The sequence below is a fragment of the Pinus tabuliformis genome, chromosome 1_1, assembly GCF_031772625.1.
Source record: "Pinus tabuliformis cultivar Carrire ecotype Pingquan chromosome 1_1, CPIR1, whole genome shotgun sequence".
Classification (NCBI taxonomy): Eukaryota; Viridiplantae; Streptophyta; class Pinopsida; order Pinales; family Pinaceae; genus Pinus; species Pinus tabuliformis.
Window position 1 is genome coordinate 931,674,523 of NC_142297.1, and position 11,575 is coordinate 931,686,097.

General features: G+C 39.0%; 1 protein-coding gene across 1 annotated transcript; it reads left to right on the forward strand.

Annotated features, from left to right (window-relative positions):
- The first annotated feature begins 6,852 nt into the window (after positions 1–6,852).
- LOC149217495 (disease resistance protein Roq1-like) lies at positions 6,853–10,570 on the forward strand. The gene is made up of 4 exons (XM_089390232.1): positions 6,853–7,391; positions 7,509–8,646; positions 8,765–9,091; positions 9,182–10,570. Exons 1-4 carry the CDS (start codon positions 6,853–6,855, stop codon positions 10,568–10,570), a joined length of 3,393 nt encoding a protein of 1,130 aa, XP_089246358.1.
- Positions 10,571–11,575: the final 1,005 nt, after the last annotated feature.

Here is an 11,575-nt window from a genome sequence, read left to right on the forward strand (position 1 = left end):
AGTTATTTAAACAACACGCCCCCAAACCCTCTATTTCACTTGCATTATTCACTTGAGCTTCTTGAAATTCTTGAGTGCTTGCGGAGAGATATTTACATGGTTGTTTTTGTAGGTTTTAACCCTGTACAGAAATTACCTGCATACGAATTCTAAAACACAGAAAATAAACAAAGCGAGAGCATAACACATAAAACAAAAATACACAGAGGTTTTCCCCTGGATCCAAAAACTGGGACTACTAGCTTGATTTTTCATTATATTCCTTTCAATGTTACAATACATATTTATACATGTTGAAACATCCAATACCATGGACCGAAAACCATCGCGTCCAAAACCATAGACCGGAAAAGCATAGGTAGGTTCGCCCAGCTTAATATAGGGTCCAAACAAAAATTTGCTTGGGGCACCCGTCCCCCTCAAACCCCCTGTGACCCCCCTGCTGCGCAATCGACGCAACAAAGGGGGGGCTCACCCCCCCTCTAACCCCCCGGTTCACTACGTAGGTTAGTCATGGAAAGAATATAACACAACCTAACATTCTCCCACTTGTTGTTTTCTTTCCACAGGGGGCCACAGGAGAGTTTAGTAATTTTTCCAACCCTGAAACACCCATTGTTTCTCTACACCAAGAGAACTTCTCAAAGCTCATAGATTTTGTCAATGCATCTGCAGTATTCTTCAAAGTGTCCACCTTTACCAGCAACACCTTTTTGTCTTCTATCATATCCCTCGCAAAGTGATACTGAACATCAATGTGCTTTGTCTTTGAATGATAAGCAGGGTTCTTTGCCAAGAAAATTGCACTTTGGCTGCACAGTCTATCCTTATAGCTCCCTGTACTAACCCCATACTTGAACACAATCTCTGCAACCAAACTGCTTACTTGCTTGCATGAGTGGCTGCCATGTATTCTACCTCTGTAGTTGATAGTGCCACTACAGATTGTTTCTTACTCATCCAACTGACTGCACCTCCAAATAGGTTAAACACATACCCACTTGTAGATCTTCTTTGATCCAAATTTCCAGCCCAGTCTGCATCAACAAAGCCATGAATATCCAAAACTCTGTCCAATCCTGGTCTTCCTTGGTAGCACAAACCATAATCACTAGTGCCACGCAAATACCTGAAAACCTGCTTCACTGTTGTCCAATGCTCCTTCCCTAGTTTTGACATAAACCTATTCAATAATCCCACTGCATGTGCAATGTCTGGTCTAGTACAGACCATTGCATACATCAAGCTACCGACTGCACTTACATATGGAACATGGGACATATCCTCTTCCTCTTCTTGTGTCTTGGGACACTGTTCAGCAGATAACTTTACACCTACAGGAATAGGAACCTTCACCGGTTTACTATCCTGCATATTAAACCTCTGCAGTATTGTCTCGACATACTTCCTCTAGTTTAACCAGAGTTTCCTTTTTGCCTGATCTCTTTTAATTTCCATGCCCAAAATATAGTTTGCAGCACCAAGATATTTCATGTCGAATTTGGAGGACAATTGGGTCTTCAAATCCTGGATAATTTCTTTGTCATTTCCAACTAGAAACATATCATCCACATACAAGACCAGATAAATAACACGATCACCAATTAATTGAAAATACACACAATGATCTGCTTTGCTTCTGGTGAAGCCAAGTCCCCGTATAAATGTATCAAATTTCTGATACCACATCCTTGGTGACTGTTTTAACCCATACAAAGACTTCTTTAACTTGCATACCAGTTCTTTCTTACCCTTCACCGCAAAGCCTTTAGGTTGCTTCATGTAAATCTCCTCTTCCAGATCCCCATGAAGAAATGTTGTCTTCACATCCATCTGTTCTACCTCAAAATCAAAAGTAGTAGCAATAGATAAAAGTAATCTAATAGAAGTTACCTTGGCAATAAGAGAAAAAATATCACCAAAATCAATTCCCGACACCTAGGAATAACCTTTTGCTACCAACAGAACTTTGTATTTCTCCACCTTCCCTTCTGCATTTGTCTTCTTCTTGAACACCCATTTGCTTCCAATGGGTTTCCTTCCAGCCAGAAACTCCACCAAATCCCAAGCCTCATTTTTGTGCAAAGATGCCATTTCATCAACCATGGCCTCTTCCCAGAGTTTTCCATCCTCTGAATCTACTTCTTCCTTCACAGTTCTGGGATCATCATTAGTAATAGATAAAGCAAAATTTGAACAGAAAGCAGATGGACTATACCTTTCTGGCTGCCTTCTTTCTCGAACTGATCTTCTTAAACCTGCAGTTTGTGGCTCTTCATCTTCTGATTCCTCCTTTGTTGTAGAGTCTGATTCTTCCTCCTTTAGCTCAAACTCTATCTTCTCAGGTTCCTTTGGTTGGAATTCATGTTTAATAACATCTTTCACCTTTCTGAACACCACATCTCGACTGTACACAACCTTCCTTGTTGTTGGGTTCCAAAGCTTATAACCCTTTAAACCATCCTTATACCTAATAAAGATGCACTTTTCAGATTTACTATCCAACTTGATTCGATACTCCTTTGGAACATGTACATATGCATCACATCTAAATACCCTCAGATGTAAAAGAGAGGGTTTCTTACCAGTCCATACCTCTTGTGGAGTCTTATCCTCCAACACTGATGAAGGTGATCTATTGACCAGGTAACATGCTGTCTCCACCGCCTCTACCCAGAATTCCTGTCCTAACACGGTACCACTTAGCATGCTTCTTTGCCTTTCCATCAATGTCTTGTTTAATCTTTTTGCAACTCCATTTTGCTAAGGTGTATATGGAGTAGTCTTCTGCCGTGCTATACCACACTTCTTACAGAATTCTTCAAATTCCTTACTGCAAAACTCTCCACCGTTATCTGTCCTCAGCACCTTTATCTTCTTCTCTGTTTGGTTTTCCACTAGAGCCTTAAATTCTTTAACCTTGTCAAAGACTTCAAATTTCTTCTTAAGGAAATATATCCATGTATTCCTTGAGAAGTCATCTATAAATGATACATAGTATACAGACTTACCCAGTGATGGAACCTTCACAAGTCCAAACACATCACTGTGCACAAGCTCTAATATCTGTTTCGCCCTCTTACCACCAGAGGGGAAACTCACACGATTCTGCTTCGCGTATACACAATTTTCACAGAAATCAAAATCCAGAGAGCTATTACTCATACCTTTACCGTGAAATATTCAAAGGCCCTTCTCTCCAATATGTCCAAGCCTTTGATGCCACAACATGGTCTTCTCTCCAGAGACCACTAAATTTTCAGCTCCACTTTTAGGAACCACAGAACTGTTGCACCCATCAACAACAGTGCTACCTTGCAGCTTGTATAGAGTTCCAATCCGAACTCCCCGCATCAATACCAGTGCTCCCCGAACCATCTTGCAGGTATCCTTCTCGAACACTATTTTTACACCTGCATCATCGAACTTGCTTACAGAAATCAGATTTCTGGCCAATGCAGGAATATGCAGAACACCCAGAAGTGTTCTAACCCTTCCACCTTGCAACTTCAACTTCAATTTAAAATAATTTTTTGATTGTATATATGGATTCAGCAATATTAAAAACCCCTAAGGCACTTATATTGTACAAGATTTTAACCATCAATCTTGTGATTTCAATAAATTCCGGTATGATTTTAGAAAAATTAAATAAAAAAATATACCATAAATCCAAACTTCTAAAAAATCAGATTAAAAACGACTCCAAAATAATCCATTCATTTCGGATTCCAAGATTTAGTTGAAACTGTTAAAAATCGGCTTCCTCTTGATTCCAATTTAGCCATCCATGTGATTGACGTGACTTTTGGTTGTAATTGATCGAGATATTTATACTTTTTTTTTAATTAAAAACTGAAAAATTATTAAACAACTTTCACGGCTCCCATCTTAATTGGACACGTTCCGACCGCTGACAACCCACTCACTTCCGATCCAAGTTAGAACGGTGCATCGACTTTGTCCATTATCCATAAAGACTTGGATATATACGTGATGCGACTTCTTCGTCATAACATGGTGTCACTCCAAGGTCCACCATTTATCAATCTTTATGAGTAGGTAAGCAGTGATGTCGCATACAAGTCCCAAAAATGTAAGTGTTCAGGAAATCACCAAGCAAGGCGCATTAACCATCGCGGGCCTGATGTCGAACAGTCACGAAAGAAGTGAATCAGAGATGAATATTCACCCATTTTGTTATAAATATACCCGCATTAGTCATGCAAAGAGCTTTTGGACGGCCTTTTGGCTTATGATCAGAAGATTGAGAGAAGAGGGTTGTTATAATTAATCATAACAATAATTTAAAATAAAATTACCAATTAATTACTTGTTATGATTTTTTTTAATATCAACCATGTAAAATATATTCTAAATTAGTGTTTTGATGTTTGACATGTTATATGATTAGGCTGTTCTACTGCTTGAAATCAGTGTTTTAATGTTTAACATGTTGTATGATTCCGCTATACTGCTACTTGAAATCACTTATTTTAAGAGAGCATGGCAAGCTGTTTCAATGAAATGAAAATATCCATACCGTGCTTCAGGTTTCAGTTGAAGTATCCATGAGGTTAGAAAACTTAAGACTTAATGCATGTTTGTAATATATGAGACCTTAGAATTTCTGAAAGGGAACCTGGAACCGAGGTTGTTTCCCTTCCAATTTTTAACTATTATTGACTATAGATTGGCCACAATTAATGCTTTTGTTTTGGGCACCTCTAGCAACATAAATACCCTATATTGGTGATATTAAATACTCCCAATCTCACTCTTCTAAGTTATGAATTTTCTTGTAATAAAATATTTGGTAAAATAATGATTCTTTGTTGTTTAAAATGCATCTTCAAATCCATAAATGAATTCAATATTACCAATTTTACCAAAAACACTGAACATAAAATAAGTTGAAATGACAACCACTTTATTCTATTAATAGTAGGAAAACAATACATGTCATTACATGTCAATATAGTTAAGAATGAAGCCCTTGGCAAGGCATGCATGGTTGCTCATTAAATTGGTAGACTAAAACACTAAAGCACCCTTATGAACCCTAGATGGATCCACCAAGGAGATTTCACCACAGAGTTTTCCTCAAGCACCATTATGAACCCCAAATGGATCCACCAAGGAGATTTCACCACAGGGTTTTCCTCCCGAAATCAAGATGGAATTGGCCACACCAAGTTCTCAACAAAGCATCAATATGAGAAACAAATCCAGGATGACCCAAATACCTTGCTCCTCTCCCCTTTTAAAGACTTGATGGACTCTCTCTCCAATCTTCTAGAAGCATGTATTTTATTATTTTTCTAATACCATAGACAAACACAATGAGAAAATACCACATAGCATCCATAAAAAAAATGAATATTACATCATTACTTATGAATCCAAACATCTATAAATTTGCAGATTAATGTGGAGTCTTTCATGTATTATATCTTTTCCCCAACTTTCTCTGAGATGATTTCCAAGATTGAGGCTTTTGGATGTCTGTACAAAACATGATCCAATATTTGTTGCCTCTTCCCCTATTGATAGAGGGATTTAAGGGCTATTTTTTTTTCATCCTCCTTTTTCCTTTTTAATTACTTGAAATGTTGGGCCAAAATTGACATTCTTATTTATTTCAAAGCCATTTGGTTCAAACCCTTTTGTTACTAGCAAATTTAAAAAAAAAAAGACCCTCCCCACCTCTGCCCACATGGCACAGCCATAAAAAAAAAAAACATTTGAACCAAAATTCCACACCTAGATTACCAACGCAAGATTAAAATCATACCTATCTAAAAATATGATCTATTTTTAATTCGTAAATACCCAAATATATAAGATATTAGATTATTTTTAATTTAGTATTTATTAAACTTAAAATAAAAAAATCCATAAAATACTGCTTTAATAAAAAAAAATTATTTATAAGTGTGTATCCATTGAAGTTAGTAAATGTCACCTTCAAAGTCAAAAAGAGAAACAAACAGTAACTACCAAAATAGTGAATCACTACCTTTTCATCTGCATTAAGCAAATGCAAACTTTAGTGGACGCATTTTCTTGATTAGGTTGGAACGGTGAAGAGTTGGGTTAAAGTAATTAAATGCATGGGAATTGTTAAGCAAATGCATGGAAATCGTCAAGCAAATGCAAACTCTGTTGGGGGGAGATTTTAAAAAGGTGAAAATAATGAATAATCTACTCATCCTGGATTCCAAGATCTGGTGGAAACCGTGAAGAGCCCGCTTACTCTCGATTTAATTTAGCCATCCAGTTCATTGCAGTAATTTTTGGTTCTACCTACATCACATCACAAACTCGTTTACACAACAGTTTTCTAGCCGGGATCTTATTAAAAAAAATTTAAAGTTGGAATTTCTAAATTTTCTAGCAGATTATCACGAAATTTCCATTATTTTCGAAACTAATTTGTGGGATTTTTTCAAAGTATGCTCTACCTATCAACTCACTTCCTTTACCAAGATTAAGTTAGAACGGTGGATCGGCTTTGTGTATTATCGATGAAGTCTTGGACTATAGATACGGGATGCAGCTTCTTCGTCATAACATGGTGTCACTCCAAGGTCCACCATTTATCCATCTTTATGGGTAGGTAAGCAGTGACTTCAATACATGTCACATACAAGTCCAAAAAATAAGTATGGAGGAAATCACCGAGCAAGGCGCACTCTCTATTGTGGGGATTTTTTTGGTTAGTGCTGGCTGCCTGCGAGTAATTTTACCGAATAAACCTTCTGGCTGCTTGTGCGTATTTGTGTCATTCTGATTCTTAGTTCATTCTTGTTTATGTCAGCCTGACTCCACCAAATTCCAAATCCAATTCCCATGGCAGATCAACTAACCACCCAGTGTCAAAACGCTGCCGCTGCTTCTTCCTTCACGCCCCCTTTTTCTGCATCCACTTCTTATCACCATTACCACGTTTTTATTAACCATCGCGGGCCTGATGTGAAAAGCACCTTCGCCACCAGTCTGTACCGTCGCCTCATTTCCCACGGATTGCAAGTCTTCCTCGACAAGCCCGAACTGCAGCCTGGACACAATATTACATCTCAGATAGAAGCTGCTGTTCGAGTAGCCTCTGTCCATATAGCCATTTTATCTGCGACCTATGCCGAATCCAGGTGGTGCCTGGATGAACTGGTCCTCATGGTGGAGTCCAAAGCTATTATTCTTCCTGTCTTCTATAAAGTGAAGCCCTCGGAGGTCAGGTGGACGGGCAAAGATAAAGATGGACCGTACGCTAAAGCCCTACGTATCCACGAAGAGAAGCAGCGGTACGACTTGCAGACTATTCAGACTTGGCGAAACGCCCTTCATCATGTCGCGAATATAAGCGGCTTTGAACTGCAGGAGGGTAATGGGTAAGGATATCCACTGTCTCGATCCATATTAGTTCTAAATCTGTTGCATTGAAGCATACATCACATCTCAAGTATGCTTTTGTCATTACTTACTTTACTGTCTTAATTAATATTCAGGGACGAGAGCGAAGAGAGACTCTTGGAGGAGCACGAAGAGGAGCTGTTGGAGAAGGTCGTGCAAGCCGTGTTGAAAAATGTTGCAAAGCCATTGGATGTGGCAAAATATCCAACTGGTTTGGCGGAAAAGTTACAAGACTTTGAAGGGACACTGCGACTGCATCAGGACGACCATGTGGAGGTCAAGGTTGTGGGGATTGTGGGCATCGGTGGAATTGGAAAGACGACGCTGGCCAAAGAACTTTTCAATCGTAAGAGGTCAGATTATGATAGATCCTGCTTTCTATTTGATGTGAGGGAAAATGCAAATAGAATGTCTCTAAATAATTTACAAAGCAAACTCATTAAGGACTTGAAGGATGGAGATATCAAAATTGAGAGGTGGGAAGAAGGTGTGGAGATACTTAAAAAGAATCTCTCAGCTTGTGAGGCACTCATAATATTAGATGATGTAAGTCATGTGGATCAACTGGATCCTTTCTTGCCAATTAAGCATGTCCTTCACCCCAAGAGCTTGATTTTGGTTACGTCTAGGGACAAGCATATTCTTAGAAGTGCAGGAATTGTAGAGTCATCAATTTATCAGTTACCAGGCCTCAATATAGCACACTCCCAAGAGCTGTTTTGCTTGCATGCCTTTTTCCAGCCATATCCACTACCAGGATTTGAAAATCTTGTATATGGGTTTTTAGAGGCATGCCATGGTTTGCCTCTATCATTGAAAGTATTTGGGGCGCTTGTTTGTGGACAGGACAAACTTTACTGGGAAGAGCAACTGAATGGACTTCACCAAACATTACCTACAGAGATAGAAAGGAGCCTGAAAATTAGTTACGACTCGCTCAATCATGAGGAGCGACAAATATTTTTAGATATCGCCTGTTTTTCGATAGGAAAAGACAAGGATACATGGGTAAGAATATGGAGGGGTTCAGGATGGAAGGGTTTGGTAGGGTTTCAAAATCTGCTCAACAAGTGTCTTGTCGAGTTAGATGATGAAAATAGAATAAGAATGCATGATCACCTCATAGATTTGGGAAGAGCTATTGCGGATTGTCCAGAATTATTACCGCGTCGTCTTTGGCGGCCCATAAAGAATCTTCATCATCTTCATGAGTTGTTGCAACAATCATCCTCTGTAAGTGTTTGAGCCATCCTAACCGTAGAATGTCTAAACAACTTTCGGTATTTTTTATTCAAAATAGTCCACCACACATTATGTTAATAATATTTTATTGTTCTCAAAGCACAAACAGGTGATAACAGAAGTGCGCGGATTTGTGATGGCTCCTTGGTACACCTTTATTGGGGAGGATGAAGAGGACGTGTTCCATTCAGAATTAGAATTTCCCTTGAATACAAGTTCCAGTCAAGAGGTCTGCGGAATCAGGAAATTGCAACTTCTTGAAGCTGAAGGCAACTTTGAAAGCATCTTGACTTCGGTGCGGTCACCAAAACTCATATGGCTCCGTTGGAATGCGTCGATCTACTCATCACTGCCTTCTTGGATTCCATTGTGCGATTTAAGAGTTTTAGAAGTGTTCGGTTGGGAATTGAAAAGATTGTGGCAATCTCGATCTGAGGTACGTAGATATAGATGCAGCAATTTGCAGAGCGAGAATCCTCTTATCTTTTGAATTTCTTATATAATCGAAACGTACTTAACATTGCAGGCACCTCTCCAGTTGCGGGAATTAAATATTGAAGCTCCACTTTCCGAGTTTCCAAAGTCATTAAGGTCGCTGAAGTACCTAGAAAAGATTGTACTGAATTGTCAGCGATTGTTGACATACGCAGATCTAGCAATGCTACCAGAAGAATTTTGTTACCTGAGATCCTTGAGATATCTAACCCTCATAGGGTGCCCAAAATTGCAGCTTCTTCCAATTTTATTTGGGGATCTAAAAAAGCTCGAATACGTCCATCTGTCCAAGTGCAGCAGTTTGGAAATGCTTCCAGATTCTTTTGGTAATCTAACAAATCTTCAACACCTCAATCTGACAGACTGTGGAAGTTTGAAAATGCTCCCAAATTCCTTTGGGAATCTGGTAAATCTCCAACACGCCAATTTTTCTAAGTGCAGCAATTTGGAGATGATTCCAAATTCTTTTGGGAATCTAACAACTCTCCAACATATCAATCTCACACTGTGCGGAAGTTTGAAGATGCTTCCAGATTCGTTTCAAAATCTGAGAAATCTCCAAACCATGAATCTGACATTGTGCAGAAGTTTGAAGATGCTTCCAAGTTCCTTTGGAAATTTAAAAAATCTTCAATACATCAATCTTTCTAGGTGTAAAAGTCTGGAAACGCTTCCAAGCTTTCAGGGAAATCTATTGCAACTTAGACATCTACATTTGAGTGATTGTTTGAATTTGACTCTTTCCACACTTGGAGATATCACCACTCTTGAATGTTTAGATCTATCAGGTTGCCTCCAAATGGAGTTATTGCCTTCCCAGGTTGGAAGTCAACAGTCTTTGAAAAAGTTAAATTTGTTCCGTACAAACATCAAAGATTTACCTAGTACCGTTGTGTGCCTGAGCAATTTGGAACTTCTGATGTTAGGAAGCCCTTTGGTGGGAGCGCTGCCATCTTTGTTCGGAAACCTAAGTGCATTGAAGGAATTGTGGCTCCATGGATGCCCGCAATTGAAATGTTTGCCAGATTCAGTATGCATGTTGAGTCAGTTGACAAGGTTGAAAATATCTGAATGTGGAATACAATACTTACCACCAGATCTCATGAACATGAAGAGCCTTGAATTATTAAAGGTCACCAGAAGTCCTCTCCGGCAACTACCATTCAAAAGGGTTAAAGGAGAAACAGAATCATTGTTCACTACGCCGAGAATGGAAAAAATGGAGAGTAAATTTGATTCTCCCACTGATACAGTCATGGTTGAGTTCAAGGAGTTGGAGTTGTGTTGCACAGAAATAACGGAGGTATCCTTTTCTCGAGGTATATGTCCCAACCTTCAAATTCTCAGGATAAAGGGTTGTAAGAAATTGGTGGAGATTGGAGCATTGCCAACAACACTAATGTTGGGTATTTTTCTTTAAATGGAGAAATACCAAAACCAGAATAAAAATTCACCACAGAGACAATGCTCTGTTTACTCTGTCCAAGATCTTTTGACAGGGAACCTCTTAAAAATCAAAATGACTCAGAAGACACCATTACACAGTCACAAAGAACATTTCCATTAAAACAATTTTTCTGTTACATATTTCTTCCTCTGTGCAAAGAGGGAATAAAAAAACAAAACTCTGCTGCTCTCACAGATTTTCCACTGCTGTGGAGATTACATAAACAGTTTTTCAAAACATTCCTGTGTTTTTCATTTGCAGATAAAACATTACAGCACTGCTGTGCCTCCAAAAATTGCACTCACTCTCGTGCGTAGCCACTCCACTCACAACAAAAAAAAACTTACATAAACCACACCCACTCACGGGCTTGACACAATGTTTTATATAAAACATACATCCCAAAAAAAACTGAACTACCGCACGTAGTCTATTTACTACATTATAAAAAATATATATAAAAAAAATATAATAATATATGCCCATGACTATATTTAAACACATGGGACGTATGCCCATTATTTCATTAATGGCCGCCACCATAAACTACGTAAACACATTAAAAGCATTTAATTCCCTTCTCAGCGGTCAACAAAAACTTCACGCAAAATCTGACTTGTCGGGGGCCCGTGCACCTTCCGGAGATCGACGGCGGAGAACACGCAGGGAGATCGGACGGTGGAGAGGATATCGGAAGGCAGATTTCCACCGAGCTTTAACTTCCGATGGCTTTCGTTTGCTGATGTCATGCGGGTGACATGCGTCGCCTCCAAATCGCATCGGAGCTCATCAATATAGAAACCACTTTTCATGGATGGCGGTGCGATATGATCCTGGCCGGTTTATGGTTCTGTTCGGTGGTTTCGTGCGCGTTGAAATTACATTTTCAACACTCCCCTTTAATTTCAACTGCTGGGCATTCGGTCATACCCAAACACTTCCTCAAAAATTCAAAGCTTTTCTGATCCAGCGGCTTTG

Excerpts from the sequence above, each read along its gene's own strand:
- LOC149217495 (XM_089390232.1), top strand. The coding sequence starts at position 6,853 with ATGGCAGATCAACTAACCACCCAGTGTCAAAACGCTGCCGCTGCTTCT. Across the intron at positions 7,392-7,508 it reads GAACTGCAGGAGGGTAATGG|GGACGAGAGCGAAGAGAGAC; the intron begins GTAAGGATATCC and ends ATTAATATTCAG. Across the intron at positions 9,092-9,181 it reads TGTGGCAATCTCGATCTGAG|GCACCTCTCCAGTTGCGGGA; the intron begins GTACGTAGATAT and ends TTAACATTGCAG.